The sequence below is a fragment of the Mytilus edulis genome, chromosome 13 (assembly GCF_963676685.1).
Source record: "Mytilus edulis chromosome 13, xbMytEdul2.2, whole genome shotgun sequence".
NCBI classification, from domain to species: Eukaryota; Metazoa; Mollusca; class Bivalvia; order Mytilida; family Mytilidae; genus Mytilus; species Mytilus edulis.
Genome location: NC_092356.1, coordinates 11,336,376 through 11,356,190, shown reverse-complemented (window position 1 = coordinate 11,356,190; position 19,815 = coordinate 11,336,376). Strand labels below are relative to the sequence as shown.

At 31.2% G+C, this 19,815-nt stretch overlaps 1 protein-coding gene across 1 annotated transcript; it reads right to left on the bottom strand.

Moving 5' to 3' along the window:
* Positions 1-1,800: 1,800 nt before the first annotated feature.
* LOC139501395 (uncharacterized) lies at positions 1,801-17,362 on the bottom strand. Its single transcript, XM_071290447.1, has 6 exons — positions 17,268-17,362; positions 13,841-13,952; positions 12,615-12,734; positions 10,939-11,283; positions 7,758-7,835; positions 1,801-4,858 (listed from the first exon to the last, which is right to left on the bottom strand). The coding sequence occupies exons 2-6, from the start codon at positions 13,947-13,949 to the stop codon at positions 4,221-4,223; spliced, it is 1,290 nt and encodes a 429-aa protein (XP_071146548.1). The 5' UTR covers positions 13,950-13,952; positions 17,268-17,362; the 3' UTR covers positions 1,801-4,220.
* Between the last annotated feature and the right edge of the window lie 2,453 nt (positions 17,363-19,815).

Sequence of the window (19,815 nt, the reverse complement as noted above, 5' to 3'; positions counted from 1 at the left end):
TTAATCTTAACATATTCGGATGTACCAATCTTCCTAAAGACAGGGATTCTAACACCAATCTTAAAGAAAGAAAAAGACAAAACATTACCATCTAGCTATAGTGGAATAACTGTCACTAAAACCTTTGCAAAAGTATTACAAAGTATATTGAAGGATAGAGTTGACTCTGTATTTAACAACATACAAAACTCCCTGCAAAGAGGCTTTACAGAAGGAGTATCATCACTATGTGCAGCATTCCTCACATCAGAAGCAATCGAAGAAAGTAAGAAATTAAAGATACTGTTGATCTTAATAACTATTGATGCAGAAAAGGCATTTGACAAGCTAAACCATGAAATACTATTCAACAAACTGTACCATTATGGAATAAAGGGAAAACTCTAGATATTACTGAGAAACTTGTATAAAAGAATGAGCATTAAGGTTAAATGGGAAGGGCAATGTACAGATGATGTAATGGTGCTACAAGGAATTAAACAAAACTATCTACAACGCTATATAAATGCTACAACAACGTCATACTGGATAGCATATTAAAAAGTGGACTTGGAGCATGTATTGGTGATATACAAGTCCCTGCACCAACATGTGCCGATGACATTGCTGTCCTGGCAAATAGTATTGCAGATGCACAAGGAATATTAGACATAGTACAACACCATACAAGCAGATAGAGATCTAGTCAAAATCAATCCAACTAAATCTGAAGCTGTTCTATACAATGCAAAAGGCTCAAACATATCAACATTGCAATTTGAAGACAATGACATCAATATAACCAATGAAACCAAACATCTAGGTATCAAAAGAAACGAGCAAAACCGTGCAAATATCTCAGAAAGAATAAGAACCGGTAGGGCAACAATATACAGCCTTCTTTGAGCTGGGTTACATGTCAGAAGGGGATTCTCACCCATGGTCGCATACAAGCTATGGACAACATATGCAGTACCAAGAAGCATATACGGACTTGAGGTGATGAACTTACTTGCAAAAGAAAAGGATATGCTAGAACTGGCAGAGAGAAAAATCCTCCGATAATTTCAAGGGCTTCCAAATAATACAGCAAATATGGCTGTCTATACCCTGGTAGGAGCAGAACCTATTGCCATCACATTAGACAAAAATGTACTTACCTTCTTCATGAATATTGTTCGAAATTCAGGAACCATAGAATGTGAAATTGTGCACAGTATTTTCAGACCAAAGAGAAAAAGACTTTATCAACAGAGTAGAAAAAACTCTATCAAAATACAATTTGAAATCTAGTAGCTACTACATAGAAAATCCACTGAATAAAATCGAATGGAAAAGACTAGTAGGAATAAAGATCAAGGAATACTGGAAAAATTAATGTCATAATGAAAAAATGGAGAAAAAAAAGACATCACTTAAATACATAGAGATACAGAACAATCCATTAAATGAAGCTCACAATATATGGAAAAGTGTAAAAAACAATAGTAAAGATGTAAAGGCAGGAGAAATAAAAGCAAGAATAAGTACTCAAACGTACATATTCCAAGCCAAAAAGAGCTAAGTTCGATCCGAAAGTTAACCCGATGTGTACAATCTGTGAACAAGGAAATGAAGATCTAGAACATTTTATTCCTCACTGCAAAGAATTAGAGCAAATAAGATCTAAATACTGCTCAAAAATTGAACAAACAATGGATGAAATTGATACCTCAACATACAAGAAGATCATACAACAAGGGAATTTCCTGCAGCTCATAATGGACTGTACTAGCAAGGACATAAACGGTTACTCAACTGTATATGAAAACATTGAAACTCTGGCTAGAAATATGTATTATGAGATGCACTTGCTGCGCACAAAAAGGATTAAAAAAAAACTTGATCACAAGTACAGTATAAGTAAACTTTTTAAAATAAAATAGTTCATTACTAATAGTATATCATCTTACTATTTTATGACTTATAAGTATTTAAAAATAAATCTCCTCTTTTTAAAATTGTAAGATATCAGTTATAATTTAAAGAATAATGACAAGATCTCCATAAAGCAAATTAAACTGTGAAGAAAATTTATGTATATAATTATAGCTTAATTTTTTTCCAAACCCCAACCATTTTACATAAGTCTTATAAAATATAATGTTCATTATAGTTCCCGATGTATGTATAGCACTCTTAACTAATAATTATAAGTAATTTTAATTTTAGACCATTTTAATTCTTATTTGTAAATATATGCAGTTGTTTCTTAACATTTTCTTACAACCCAGCACATATGAATTATTATATATCTTTTAAAACTTTATGATGACAATCCTATGAATTAATTATGATATTTATTATTTAGTGATTATCATAAACAAAATTCAGTCATCTGTATATAATTAATTGTTTCCTTATGTTTTAAGGTGTACATAGTTGCTAAAACTATACCCTTTGGGTAGTGCTCCACAATTAATGGAGGAATATACAAGAAACTGAACTGAACTGAACTTATTAGTATTTTTCATTGGTTTATTAAAGACATTTATGTATATCTATAATATCAGTTCTTTGTTTTGAAATGTTGAAAATTAATATATACCAACATAAAGAATTATTTTATTATTTTATAAATATATTTTTGTTACATGTACATGTAATAAATCCAACTGTGCAATAACGTCATATATGTGCAAGGTCAAGTCTGTTCTCTTCATTGAGTTTCTTAATGCAATGAGACAAGGTATTCTGAAATCAGAAACCACAGGCAGGTTCAAAAGTTTGCCTTGTTCTGACTGCTTTAACCGTAATTGATTTCAATTTTCTGACCAATACTTAATCTTGCATGTATAATTGATAAATTATATGTGGTTTTAAAGCTAGAAAAAAACATATGCACATGCCGACTTAAAAAGCGTATTACCAAGAATGAGAAACACTTAATTTTGATTTGCGTACGTTTTGACGTCACAATTATCGTCACCAATAACAAGTACTCTAACCAACAGGCTACATATGTCTGCTAGACTGCTATCATAATGACCTAAGAGAACCATATCTAATTTTTCCCAAATCTGATTCAGATTGATATATATCATGCGCTTATTATTTAACATGCATACTGATTTAAGACGCGCATTACCAAGAAAGAGAAACACTGAATTTGATGTGCATACGTCTTGACGTCACAATGTTGTCACGAATGACAATTATTCTACCCAACCGGCTTCCATTGACTGCTCTCATAATGACTAAAGGCAACCATATCTACTTTTCAATTGTCGATTGCATTAAATTTAAAGTTACAAGTCTTATTTTCTTATTTTTAGCCGAACTGATTAAGATAGATTAGCACTTATTTTACGTGTAAATGCAAATATTCGTACATCTACAACAATGCGACAACGCAATCCCAATTTAAACACAACTGTCTTAGTCATAAGAATTTATGTGAACAACTGATCGCCATGTGTACCGAAGGTCATTGACTCGACAAAACAAAAATGTCTCTCTTCGGCTAGGCTTAGAGTCATAGTAATATGTCTAGTAAAGATTAAACAGCAGCTTCTCGACTGTTATATTTTTTTATATCACGTTTATACACGACTCCGAAACAAAAACATTTCCATGGGTGACATAGAGCAACCCATTTTTCTAAGTTGTTAATAAAATTTCAAACTATCGGTGATCTGCCATTTTCATCAACTAATCAAAAAAGAGCCAAAAACATTAAGATGTATCTTAGTCTTAGAACAGAAACGGAAGTTTCCAAATGAAGAGAATAATGCAAGAATCGAACAAACAAAATCAACGTCATAAACAAATCATTAGACATAAAACTAATGAAAGAAAAAGAATAACCCTAAAAAACGGGTAAACGATACAGAGCAATTGATGATGAGTTCTGCTCCCATAGTGTCAATCGCCGTAGTGCCATTGTTTCTTTTATAAAATTACTTTAAAAAAGCGTATTGAACATTTGAAGCATCTATTAACACATAAAGAATTTCCATATCAGATAGTAACTGACCAATAGATTATTTTCATATGTTTGATGTAATCAAGTACATAAATATAAATGCTATCACTTAGATTTGCATCATTTTAGCTTAATGTTTTACATCAAATAGTAGTGCATCTCTGTAGTCTTCATTGCATACCAATAGACAGTTGTTTAATTTTTCGTAATATATCGCTGTCGGGTTTTTCAGTCCATCTTTCTTTGAAAGTAATTCCTTATGATGTTTACCATCAGATTATACTACTACAACATTGTTAGATTCATTACAGCTCACAAACACATTACCATTTCCATCTGTTATAACTTTGGTCGGCCAATTCATAGTATCATCAGTACACTTCCATTTGACAGATCCATACAAGTCACAACAGAATAAAGTACCAGTTGAGGGGTCAGTGAAAAACATTATGTCGGAATCAGTTGATAAGCATTGTACAATTGATTTACTCGGACATTTAAAAGATCGAATTAGTTTCCCTGTCATGTTCATAACATCTATATTTTGATCATCAACAACGGCATAGATCAATCCGTTTTGATATGATATCACATGAATAACATCATTTGTTTCAATTATCTTCTTTACTTCTCCTGTGTTGATACTGATTATTTCTATACGTTGTCCTCGATAATAGGAGACAGCAACATCGTCCTTGTTTATTTCTGATATACTCAAAGGATTACTAGACAATTTAATTTCTCGATTGTAACTTCCATTTATATCATAGATAAGTAAACTGTTCCGGGCATAATCAGCAAACACCAACTGATTATTGGTGATAACAACAGCACGAATATCACTATATTTAATTAGTTGTAGTTGAAACTTCAGTCGTAGGCTTACATCAAATTGGAAATATGACTTTACTAATTCTGCAAAAATATAAACTGACCAATAATTAAGATGACATATATATAATTCATAATTATTAATGAATAACCTATATGCCGTAATACATTATGATTACCATGGGTGGATGTAGGTGAAAATGGAAAAAAAACTTAAAAGTTTTTGTCGTTTGAATTGTTATATATTTGTCGTTTCGGGGCTTTTAATAGCTGTAAATGTGGTATGAGCAATGCTCATTGTCAATGTCATACGGTGACATACATTTGTTGAATTCTGTGTCATTTGTTCTCATGTGAAAGTTGTCTTAAACATAATTTAGATTAACATTGTATAAATACACTCGAACCAATAGAACGTATAATTTAAATCATGAATTCAAAATAGACCCAAAATTAATATTAAGATAAGGCTGTTAACAAACATGATTGGACAGAGAGTACCAATAGTAAATAAGATAAAATTGAGAATGGAAATGGGGAATGTGTCAAAGAGACAACAACCCGACCAAATAAAAAACAACAGCAGAGGGTCACCAACAGGTCTTCAATGTAGCGAGAAATTCCCGCACCCGGAGGCGTCCTTCAGCTTGCCCCTAAACAAATATATACTAGTCCAGTGATAATGAACGCCATACTAATTTCCAAATTGTACACAAGAAACTAAAATTAAAATAATACAAGACTAACAAAGGCCAGAGGCTCCTGACTTGGGACAGGCGCAAAAATGCGGCGGGGTTAAACATGTTTGTGAGATCTCAACCCTCCCCCTATACCTCTAACCAATGTAGTAAAGTAAACGCATAACAATACGCACATTAAAATTCAGTTCAAGAGAAATCCGAGTCTGATGTCAGAAGATGTAACCAAAGAAAATAAACAAAATGACAATAATACATAAATAACAACAGACTACTAGCAGTTAACTGACATGCCAGCTCCAGACTTCAATTAAACTGACTGAAAGATTATGATTTCATCATATGAACATCAGGCACAATCCTTCCCGTTAGGGGTTTAGTATCATACCATCATAACATATATGAGAAGAACATAACCCGTGTCATGCCAACAACTGTTTTTAGAATAAATGTGTTTAGTTCCGATGCAAAGACCTTATCAGTGATTCAATATTAACGCCAAAATATGCAATCTTTAATGACTTGACAACAGTATCGTAATTATATCCCTTCTTAATAAGTCTATTCAAAGGTTTTGTAAGTTTCTGAGGTGAATACTGACACCTTTGTGCTTTATAAAGAATATTACCATAAAAAATTGGATGTGAAATACCTGAACGTATTAGAAGTCTGCATGTTGAGCTATATTTACGAATGATGTCTTTATACCGATGATAAAATTTAGTAAATGTTTTGACTAGTTTGTGATATCGAAAACCTTGGTGTAATAATTTTTCAGTAATACATAAATTTCTCTCGTTAAAATCGAAAACATTGTTACATACACGAGCGAATCGTACAAGTTGAGATATATAAACACCGTAAGATGGTGACAAGGGAACGTCACCATCTAAAAACGGATAATTAACGATAGGAAATGAAAAATCATCCCTTTTATCATAAATTTTAGTATTCAGCTTTCCATTAGTGATATAGATATCAAGATCGAGAAAAGGGCAGTGGTCATTGTTAGTATTAGCTTTATTTAAAGTAAGTTCAACAGGATAAATTTCATTAATATACATACTGAAGTCGTCATTATTGAGAGCCAAAATATCATCCAAATATCTAAAAGTATTATTAAATTTGTTTATCAGATGTTGTTTCGATGGGTCTTTGCTTATTTTTGTCATAAATTGTAACTCATAACAATACAAAAACAGGTCCGCAATAAGTGGTGCACAGTTAGTCCCCATTGGAATTCCGATAATCTGACGATATACGGAATCTCCAAAGCGAACAAAAATGTTATCTAGTAAAAATTCAAGGGCATATATAGTATCAAAGCATGTCCAATTAACATAGTTTTTTTGTTTATTGCTACTAAAAAATGACCTAAAAGAGTTTGAACATATATATTCACATTCTGATTTTTTGAATGCCCATTTAATTAGTTGTGTGAATTTTTTCTTAATGAGAATGTGAGGCAATGTGGTATACAGGGTAGAAAAATCAAAACTTTGAACAGATTCAAAATCACCAATATAAGCATGCAATTTATCAAGTACTTCCAACGAGTATACATTACTCCACAATTACGTATAATATTGTGTGAAATGTACACAGGTGTGTCTCACTTACAGGTCACGTTGTATGAGTTTCATTTAAAACTTATTCTGCGATTGTTAAGTAAATGTCGTTGAAATATTACTAATTCTGAGTTGGTTTTACTGTCTCGTCAAAATATTTAACATACAACGTAAGGAGAATGGTTGAGCACTTCAAAAATGTCTACCACGTTTTCTTTATATTTCCAATAATATATTCTTATCATATTTGATGATCAAATCTAGTCATGGAGTATTGATAAAGGATCTTTTCGTACACATTATAGACTATCCCAAAAGATATGTCCACTTTTTAAAACAGCTTTATATACAGTTGTTCACTGTTTATTCTTTGTAACCACAAGACATAATTTTCAAATTGTGGTAGGATTTTTATCGTCATTTTGGAACAATTAGAAAAGTTGATGCAAAAGGAAGTAAAAGGTAAAGCTTGTTCTAATCTTGTTACCAATCTATATTTATTGATATGAGCTTAGAATTATACTGCTTTTGTTGCTTTAAGTCAGCAACATATATTTGTTAATCGAACTTAAAGCTCATTATAACAATTAAGGTAGACAAATTTCAAACATTGACCAATAAAAATGGATGTAAGTAAATATGTTTAGTTCACAATACGGACATCAACAATGAGCAAAACGCATTCCCTATAGTGATCTATAAAGAGCACTGACATACCTTTCTCTGAAGTTGTAGAATCACTGTGATAACGCTGGTTTGTGCAAGCTACCGATATACCAGTTCTCTCTAACTCTTCTGCAACAAACTATAATATTTGAGTACAGAACAAAATGTCCAAACGGTTTTACTTGTTGAACATAATTTGTTTACAAACCGATTGAGATTTTCGAAATAACAGTATATGTTCTATCTCTGAGTTACAGTAATAAACATAACAGTTACAAGTCTTTCTAATGTAAACATTATGCGCTGGAATATTTTGACTGCTTACCATATATTCATGAGATTGAACACACTATCTCCTGTGTATATCGAAACTTTGCCAGATCACAACAAACTGCTGACTATATATGAAATTATTATTTTAAGAAGTATTTCATACGTGTTTGAACAATAATTTTAAATGTATTTGACATATTGAATAATCCAACTTATAATGATTCATAAAATAGGTCTCAACGCTCTTCAACTTTGTTTTGCTTTCTTGTTATTTTGATCTGAGCGTCACTGATGAGTATTATCCAGACGAAAAGTGCGTCTGTCGTATCAAAATATTAGCCTAGTACCTATCTCAAGCATAACAAGAAAGTTCTGCATTAAAAATGACCCTGCAATTACTTTCCAGTTGCTAAACAAATATTTCTTGCTGCTTTATATGAGAAACGAAAATTTTAGTTTGAAGACAAGGTGAATGCAATAACATTAACGGTACCAATTTTACTGCACCAGATGCGCATTTTGACAATAAATGTCTCTTCAGTAATGCTCGTGACCAAAATATTTGAAATCCAAAGCTTATATAAAAGATGAAGAGCTATAATCCAAAAGGTCCCAAAAGTAAAGTCAAATCCGTGAAAGGAATCAGAGCTTTGCATGAGGGAGATACATTCCTTAATTTATAATAATTTATAACAATTTATAATCTTATACATATCAATTTAATCTTGTACATATCAATTTAATCTTATACGACAGGACAGTCACACAAGGCTTTTTCTTAAGGTCCATTCGACAAACAAATTTGACATTGACTATTTACTGAAAAATGACAACTATATCCAAACAAATCTACTAAAGACTAATATTATTCATTATATATTACTCCAATGTTGTAAAAGATAAAAGGAAACAAGTCCCCACCAAAAGCTTAATTGTTGAGGGCATATATTCTATGCGATCATGTGTTCATTTTTGTTTTCAAAATTGACAGGAATATCATATTCTTTTAATAAAGGCAACAGTAGTATACCGATGATTAACGGTAAAAAATATATAGAGAGATTATAAATCTCGGTTACAATAGTTATCAAAGGTACCGGGAATATAATTTAATACGCCACGCCAGACGCGCAAAACTTCAACCGAGGAAAACACATCAACTATAAGAGGAAAACAATAGAACTACCGAAACGCTGAACTGAATAAAATGAAAATAAACAAATGCCTCATACACAGAGACGGACTATTTGATGAAAACTGCCACATTCCTGACTTGGTACTGGGAATTTAAAAAAAAGTTGTGGGTTGAATCTTGTTTTATGGCTAACTAAACCTTCTGCTTATATGTCAATTCTTAAAACTATTGCTTAAGGTGATTCGTGGTATACCGCCACCGAGGATTGTACTACTGCAGAACTCATACAGTCTAGTTATTTGCCCAAATCTACAAATATGTAGTCAGACATGCAATTGTATTGATTCCAATGATTATATATATGAAGAAAACTTGCTAATTTATTGCATTATTCAAAATAATTAATCTAATACCAAACATTTGTGTTTTAGAATCAAGGTTTTCATCTCAGCCATTAAAGGGGAGATAACTTTTAAGTAACAAATTAAACTGGACTGATAGGGAAATTTTTAATTTTTAATTTTAGCAAGAAAACTAGTTCGGTGACATCATTTTTTCTTTTCATTTTCTCAAACATATTATAAAACCTATCTTCTCACAATTTATTTCAAAATTAGATCTCAAAGATATTTTTTATGCACAAAAATGTGTTTTTTCATGATCATTCTAAGCAAATTTAGGCAATTTTCAACGACTCATAGCTTGAAAATAGCACTGTGACCAATTCTTTTTATTATCGTTTTGACAAGAGCATAGTAAAATCTTCAATCTAAGAAAGTATAAGAAAATTCTATTTCGTGAAACTTATACCTATGATCTACCTTAAATGACTACGTATCAGAAATACAGTACAAACAAACGCAAGAACACTTGAAACGAAGGAAAGCATAAATAAATAATATAAAAGAATGTTACTAACAAGTAAACCCCAGAATAACAACGAACATCTATCATTAACGACAGCAAAATGACTCCACAAACAGTGGCGTATATATACAATTTTGAAATTTATACCATTAAATGGAGGGTATCGAAAATTTAGCAGTTGCTGTCACAATACTAGTCTCAATAATTATCATGATTATGACTGCATGGAAAGGTTATTTTCAATTAATTCTTTGACGACTTCAAAAACATTATATTCTATTCAGTTCTCAAAAGCCGGGAATTTAACCCTTTCTGAAACCCGAAATACACTTTTATGACGAATTACCCTGCCTAATAAAAATCTTCCACAAATACAACATAACCAAGTTAACCGTTATCATAGACTTTCCTTAAAATTCAACCAACTAACGAATGCGTCCACAAAACATTTAAAGATTTAAATTTAAAACCAAAATATTTAAATGAGTCTTAATTATTTTGTCTGATAACAGGTTATGACTGCACTCTGCATAAATCATAGTACCATTAGAAATAGAACTAAAATAATAAACACAATACTACACACTATAAAAGAAAGCATTTGGAATACGCTGCACAAAACGGACCATTTTTCGAAAATATGTTCTGTAAGTAGTATATATCGGAGATTATGATTAAAACAGACAATGGCTTCATTGTTCATCCAACTTCAGCTTGGCCATAATAATCATGTTACCTGTTTTTAATTCTTTGTGTAATTTGAAATTTATCATGTTATCGTTCTAAAATTTGTCTTTGGCTTATCAATACAAGACAAGACTTAAACACATAATTGGTAATAGGGGTTCATATTATAATATGTTACTAAAAAGATCAATAATTGTGGGGTCATATTTCATGGAATTTAAAAGAAAACAAATAGAATTAAAAGAAATTGTTTGTTAAAAAAATCCTTACCCTGAGATGCTGATGGGTCCATTTTAACTTTTACATATTCTTGTGTTTCTTTAATCGCTTCTAACAGAAGTAATGCCCAATTATCTTTCCTACGTTTCACAGCCTGGAACATTTCTTGACATGCAGCGGTTCTTCCTTTTGAGGACTGCATTGCTTCAATTGCTTCTTTATCACTGAGTTCAATACATCTATTTCTATATAAGTATGCACAAATTTGCAACAGTTCTAATATATCAGCTAGTTCTCCTTTCATGTAATTAATTAAAAATTCGAAGTAATCTTGACAAAACTTCCTCCCTCTGTCTGGATAAATATTGTTGATAGGATCAACAAACCTTTGATAACCTGAAATAAAATCATTTTAGTGAGCTTTCTTTTTTTACCTAATTTTAAAGTTTGGGACACTGTTCAATGCAAAGAACCAATTTTGTTTGCTTCTAAAATGTAAATATAAATTATTGTATATGGAATATCAACTACAGTTTCAAGGACAGCAACACTCAATCTTATATGTCTGACTATATCTTTAACTAGATATTTTGTCAATTTTCACCGTTATGTAAACACATGGATAAGTGAGAACTGAATTTAATGTTTGTTTCACTATGACTTTTTCACTATTTCACCGTACACATAAACAAAACCGTGACCTTCTATTTTGACATGACCAATTTCTTTAGTTCCATGCAAAAAAAAACAACACGTATTGAGGTGCTCAAAGTGACTAGTCTTGTTATCTCCATGTCAATACGATTCTTTGTGTATCTTTCTTTTCATACAATGTGCACAATTTAAAGAGAAATTAAACAAATTAGAGACAAGTTTCTCTGAATTCGTAATTTTGACGTGCATTTTTGCCTATTTCTCTGTTTATCTAGAACGTAGGTAGAAAAAATTGAAATTCAGAATCCAAAATACCATATGTTTTTATATTCTTCGATATCATAACAATAACAAACCTACATTTTACCGTCTGTTGATGGTCCGTCACCTTACCGGATATTAGATGTAATTGAGTCCAAACAGTTTTTATTAAAGTAGTTTAGACACAGTGCATTCTTTTCAAATAATATTGGTTTTTTTTATAATTTCTTTCGTTATTTGGTTATTTTTTAACTTTAAATGCACGTTGTCAGGCGAGGTGATCCAATATGAAGGTGTTTATTTTGATGGATTGATTAATAATTTGTAGCTTATCAGGCAGTGGACGATTATTTTTAACACTAATTATTGTCGTTCGTTTGGTTTATGAACAAACATATATGTATCTTAATTACATGAGTAAAGTATACCCTTATTTAAACATTACCATTTGTGGATGTATTCTTTTGTTATTTTTTGTTTATATGATTTAGAATGTGAGCATCAACTCATTCTATATAACTTTGATTTATAATTCGTATGTGTGTGCATAATACAAAATTGTTGTTATTCTTGTAGATTTGTTATTTAAAGCGTTTGTTTGAATAATGATTAAACTTTGCTGCACAATTCCAGAAGAGTTTGTCCCATGAAAAGGTGTTGAGTTATGTACATAAAAGAAGTGTTTTTCATTAGAATAGGTGTCCTTGTTTTTCATCGTGACAATTGTTTAGTTGATATATTTATTATTTTATATTGGGGTTTTTTCTGTATTGTCAGTCGTTATTAACATCAACTATATACATGTTTCTCACCTTGATCGGATAATGCTACAATGAATTTTGGAAGAAGGTCACTATTTTCCGATATTTTCCTAAGAAGTCTATCGGATGCTATTTTCCTATTGTTTTTTTCAAGCTCCCATATAAAATCCTCTATTAGAAGAAAAAAGTGTAAAAATCGTAGTTGCATTTATTCATTGGACAGCTCTATCTTATCAGTGAAAAATATTCACAATGAAATAAAATGTTATTACAAATTAAAATCACATTTAGAAAATCTGTACAAATATTGTATATATTGTATAATTATATGCTTTCTGATGGGGACAATACATTTACATGATTACATCAGAACTGGTTAATTTTTACTGATAATGTTATGTATATTGATGCGTCTTCGAAACCTACTGCTCACCTCAAATCATAAACGAATATATTAACACGATTACACTTCTATGTTGTGTTGTTGTTCTCATCTTATATTTAATGCGTTTCCCTCACTTTTAGTTTGTTACCCCAATTTTGTTTTTTCTCCATAGATTTACGAGTTTTGAACAGCGGTATACTACTGTTGCCTTTATCTAAATTATGATAATGACATATTAACTATTATGTTGTACTCTTAATAGGCATAGCATAGGGCAAATGCCCATTTAACTTTTCAACAGGTTTGATGCTCGAACTAATATTCTAAACGATGACAGCATTTGTTGCTGTTTATCTTAGTGTTTTTTGTTCAGTATTTTGTATATTAAATAAGGCCGTTGTTGGTTTGTTTGATTTGTTTATATATTTGCCACATCGGTGCCTTTTATAGCTGGCTTTGCGTTATGGGGCTTGGTAATAATTGATAACCATACAGTGACCTATGGTTGTTAACTTCTATGGCATATGGTTTCTGATGGAGAGTTGTTTCATTGGCAATTATACCACATCTTCCTATTTGTATACATACGTTATACTACAATATCATAGGTTCCCATTTTCTTTTTACAAATGCATTCGTACGTTATAAAGCCAATATAACATTCGGTAAACTTGTTTGTGATTAGTTTCTAAACATAATTTTATATCAACTACGTATCAGACACATGATAGTGTGAATTTGCTGTAATGAAACACGTCCACAATAGGTAAGAAATATACAAAAGTCATGACAAGCTCTTTTAATGTCATTAAAATATTTCTAACGTAACAAACAACAATGAACTAAAAAAAAAAATAATGCAGACAATGAAATGACTTATATTTGAAGGTACCTTCCAGTCCTTGAATCTTGAAAATAATATCTGTTGGTTTCAAGAATTTCAAAAATTCTGATTCCAATAAAAATACTCGGTTCAATAATTCTGTTTGTGATTCAGCCATACTCTGAAATTAAACAAGTGTCGATAAAGGAACAAACAATATTACGGTAAAATTTAGGACATGTGCTTCAACATTATACTTGTTTGGTTTTCTAATTACTTACATCTGAGCGTCACAGATTAGTATTATGTAAACGGAGGCGCGCCAAGCGTATCAAATTTTAAGCATGGTACATTGGATAACTTCATCATATTTATATAATTTATTGAACTTATATCGACATTGTGCGGAAAACACGTGTAAACGGAATAGTAACATACAAGGAATGTGTAGTTCGAAACAAAATTATTGAAAACAACGCACCAGATTATTTGGATTCGACAATATGTTAATAACTAAATCCCGTTCACCAAAATGAATTTCCTTTTCTATTAATAAGTAAGACTAGTTAAACGAATTGCCATCCACTTAACGTTGTATGTAACATTATAATCGATTTAATATGTGATAAATCTTATCCAAATCATATCAAAATGGGCATATTGTCCAGTAAATAATATGTTGGTGAGTATGAAAGATTCTATTCATTCAGGTTCACAATATTCCTACATTGAAAAAAACATGTGACCTTAATCCGACGAATGCCGAACTTTCTGATGGGTCCGCTGTGAGTCTATTTAAAGAATTAACATGTGTGTGTGTGTGTGTCCTTTAAAATATACAAAAAATTGTGTACTCTATTTCCATTTTATGTTGAACTATAATTGCAAAATTCCACACACGAACAAAAGTAAACTGTGATACAAAGTTAACTCAGTTAAATGATTTTTTTCCTGTATCAAGTAATATTATGTATCTTTATTATAAAATAATTTATCGTTCTTTGACAATTTTTAAAGATGATTCAAATTTATTCATTTTATCATAATTGGACTACGAAGATACATAGTGTCTATTTCATTGAACAAAAGAATGGTACAGAAAGTTATTGTAATTTGGGTTTGCATATAAAATTGTCTTATTTATTTTTACAGTTTATAGTATAAAACGAAGATGGGTATGATTCCCAATAAGACAACTCTTCATCATAGACCAAATAACACAGAAATTAACAACTATAGGTGTAACACCATCATTAATATTACCCTATTAGCCTTTGCTAAATATACACTTTTCAAAGTTTATTATAGAATTTTTCTTTGTTTCAAATAAAAAAATAATTAGCATGAGTAAAGTTGTATCCTGTCCAGTACAATAGACAAAATTTCACATGACATGTCATTGCATGTATAAGAAAATAAACATCACTGGCAGTTGATTAATCAAAGGTTACCTCTTGTTGACCTGTGTTGTGTACAAGTTAAGTAACCTTCTAACCTGAAGTTTCCAAAATATTCTATGGATTTACCGAATTAAAAAAAAATGGTGCTTAAAAAACACCTTAGATAAAAGTGTATGACACAGATGTATTGTTATGCAATGAAATGCAGAAATAACTTCCTCCAACAGTCAAATCAAAATGAATATCTTATTTTCAACCCCCTTTCCGTATGCAATCGGATGTGACGTTTTATGATTTGGTGGTAGTACACCTATATGTCACCTTACGGCCTTCAACATTGAACAAAGTCTATAGAAATAGAAATACATTTAACAAAAGCACATAGTGAATGTGGCCGGGTTCTTGTACATCCCAACAACAAAAAGACACTAAGTACAGATCTGAGAGTACTCTCATTTATTGATAATTACACATCCGACATCAAATCGATTAAGATAAAAGACGCCGTTAAGAGTCCGACAAAATCATTACCTTGTGCAATACCGAGATTCAGGTATCGACATATTGTAGGGAGTTAAGACTAATTTTCGATTGTTTAAACTATTTTAACAATACATTACGAAAGTTAATGCATCTATTTATTAAGTAAGTTTGTAATGATTTTACTGCCAAAGATGAGAATGAATCAATTAAACAAAAGCTGAAAACACACAGTTTTGTAGGATTTAAAAAAAAACCGTGATATTTGATTATGATTTACCACATGTTCATATGTTACATTATTTTTTTCTCATATTTTTTTCCAAATATTACTGTTGTACTACAGCTAAATTCACCTGTTTTTTAGTCCTCGTGTTTCAAGCGGTAACTTGGATGACACATTGTGCTTACAAAAAATAGTTTATGAACTACAATAATCAACTTTCATTTGTTTATATATCTATAAAGATAGAACAAAGGCAATCTATACAATATGGTATGTAAATTAATATGATAAACGTAAACATTATAAATTAGTTTGTGATACGAATATGTATACCATTTCTGTGTAGCAACATCCCAGCGGTACCAGCATATGGAGTATATGTGTTCCAACTGGTACGTTACTCTAGAGCCAGCTCAAAGTACGTTAATTTTGTTGAACGAGGAATACTGCTTTCTCAAAAGTTGCTAAGACAGGGCTATGAATCAATCAAATTAAGGTCATCACTCAAGAAATTTTACGGTCGCCATCATGAGCTGATTGGCCTTTATGACAAAAGAGTGTCAGAAATCATATCTGATATTCTTCCTCAGTCATAATAACCTTCCATCATTACCGAACTGAACAAAGAAATAACACGACGGGTGCCGTATACGGTGCAAAATATGCCTACCCTTCCGGAGCACCTGATTTCACTCCCGGTTTTTAGTGGAGTTCGTGTTGTTTCCTAATTATTATTTATAACTGTTGATGTAAATGTCTTTTGGTTTTGTGAGTCTTTGTTTACTCCTTGGTTTTGATTGTTATTGTCTATGTATTATCTTGTTAGTTGAACAGAAATGTTTGAAGTATGAAGGTATGCATACGTGAATCATGATTAATATACATTCCTATTCCAGATAGGATATGAAATCGGGTATGGTGTAATACAACATGTACAAATATAAGCACGGAAGATCTGCATAGTTAACCTGTAATAGAGGTCGGTCATTTAAAAACTTTTCAACCGAATCATATACGTTGACTTATACGCTTCTGCAGATATACCAAAAAGTTTTATGTGATCCCGACCTTAAGACTATTATACGTTTTCCCTCTGTCCCTCTGGTATCTTTCGTCCCTCCTTTACAACAACTAAGTCAGCTACATAATTAAATACTAGCATTTGAAATTCATCAGTTGTCCATCTGCATTATTTAATGTATATACAATTAAAGCCCGGGATCACATAATGTTTATTGGTAAATCTGTCGATGCAAATACGTAATAATCAATGATTATCAGTTGTAACTGAATAATAATTGATTACGAAATCGACAATAACACAGCGATTTACGCAATAAAGGTAAATTTACTATATAGAAACAATCAGTCTAACTCAATGATGAAATACCTGTAAATAATCTGTTTAGACCATAACACTGATTCAAAATAAACTCATTGCTTCATAACAGTACTAGTCAAAATGGCGACCAGGTAAACATTGCAATAAACATTTAAAAGAAAATTGTCTTGACCTATGAAATGTCTATAAATAGCAAAACCAAATTACAAATATATATAGTAAATTTTAGTAAACTAGGTCAACCCTAAACATGCTATATATCTTAAACTTGAAATAACAATCAACAATTCAATTTCACACAAAACAAATTCAAAAAGTAATGAGATCCAAAAAATATATGAAAGACACAAATTGTTTAATAGGCGTCGTATCCTCTTTTGCAAATATCTTGAGGCGAAAATATAATTCGAGTGGCATATTAGATAAATTAATGTTACCATTTGGTCGATTTGATTAGGACACAACTAAAAAAAGTTACTAAACCCTTCTTCCATTATATACAGTGTATAACTACAAACTACACAATGACATATGATTCAGTAAGATCAATATATTACTAAGATGCTGTATAATTTGATGAAAATCAAAGTTGATTTGAAAAAATAATAAAAACATTTTAAGTGTACTATCTGATTCTGTCGGAACTACAAATCCTAGCTTTTTTTTTTATCTAGATTCATTTAATTCTTAAATTTGACAGCAATACACCAAAATACATAATGACCTGGTATTCAGTAAGATCAAAATATTACTAAGATAGCTGCATAGTTTGATGAAAATCCAAGTTGATTTGAAAAAGTTATAAAAAAATTAAAGGTGCCTATCTCAGTTTAGTCTCTTTTTTATATAATTAATCAAATTCTTTCATTTAACAGCAATGAATCAAACTACCAAAAAGATTGATATTTTGTAAGATATATATATAATTTAGTTAAATGGGCTGATTTACACCAGACAAGACTAAATTTGAAGGTCCAGACTAGTCAAGACAGGTCGAGACTGGTTGGGACTGAGTCGAGAGAGGTCGAGAATAGTCGAAACTCACCAAGATCGTCAAGTACTGAATCAGACTAATTAAGTAAAGTCAGGACCTAGTACAATTAAGTACAGTTAAGTACTGTCGAGACAATGTCGAGACTAGTCGATTAAAATGTGTACTCGACTTTACTGGTTGAGCACAAAAACTGGACTCTGAGTAGTTTTTAGTGTTTGAAGTGCATCTTTTTTATATCTATTTTTATTGTGTGCCGTTATTTTGTATATATGATTATTGAGATATTCTTTACGGTATTTATAATTTACAACAAAGTTTACTTAGCTAATCAAATAGCAAGCTAGGATACATATATTACAGTATTTCAGTGGTGGTTAAGAATCAGTTATGCATTTCACTTGACCGGGAATAAACAAAAGCGCTTGTAAAATTATTAGAAATGAGTATATAATCAATATTACGAACTGTATTTGAAGGTTGATATTTGAATATTTTATTAATGTTGTATCTAAAACATCATTTATAACAACCAGGGAACACTAATTTTTATAAAATGACTTTTACCTCGGTTTTCTTAATTACGGCTTAATCTACGTGCGAAAAAAGTATGGACGGGTCGGAGAGCGCTGTTCTACAGAGAGGCAGATGTATTGCAACGAAACAAATAATAAACTTCAAGATGCTTTAGGCGGAACAAAGCAAAAAAAAAAAAATTTGCAGCAAGAGGGTTAAATACCAATCCAGTCGATTCTATTATATTGTTTTGTGCTGTTGTTCTAAAAATGGGACAATCTATCTTTTAAATTAATAGAATAAGACTTTATTGTCTAAATTTAGGTAATATCTAATTTTGTTGTTTGTTAGAAAAGTTCTATTACATGTACTATGGCAGAAAAAATCATGAAATTACAGTTGTATATATAAAACAAAAAAAGGTAATTACATCATGTTTTCAAAAACAAATTTGGTTATTGCTCTTTTTTTGACGTATACTCTCTTTACTCTTTTTTAAGGCCGGCAGTAAAACTCTTGTCTTTTTTGATATACCTCCACTTATCGTGGCTGTCAAACTTCAACATTCTCTATTTAATAGGAACGTGTTGGGCAGGTGGGTATGACGGGCTGTCTTCCTGAATTCCCGAAAAAAAGCATTCTTGATCCCGAAAAATTTATTCCTAAGTCCTCCTTTTCCAGTTGCATTTCAAATATTCCCGACCTTCATCCCGGACGGCCGCCAATACAGAACCCACCTAGTGTAATTGTTGTTTATTTATTATCATTCTGACCGTGTTCTGACCGTGCATGAATATTGTCCGTGAACTTTATTCCACTTGTTTATGTGTCTTGAGTGAGGCTAGAAACTAAAATATTTAAAAGCTCAAAACCAAATAGCAGTACATAATTTGAAAAATCTTGAAATTTTGGAAAACTCTTCTTCGGTAGCTTTCCATGCAATAGCGTCATACATGATTAGTATAGTTAGGAACCACCAGATCACATAAGTACAAAAAGAATCAAATTATTGAACGATGAATTTAACTGTACAAAACAAATTAATTGAAATGTTTTGTAGTTTTTCTTTCTTACCCCGATTTAGTTTTT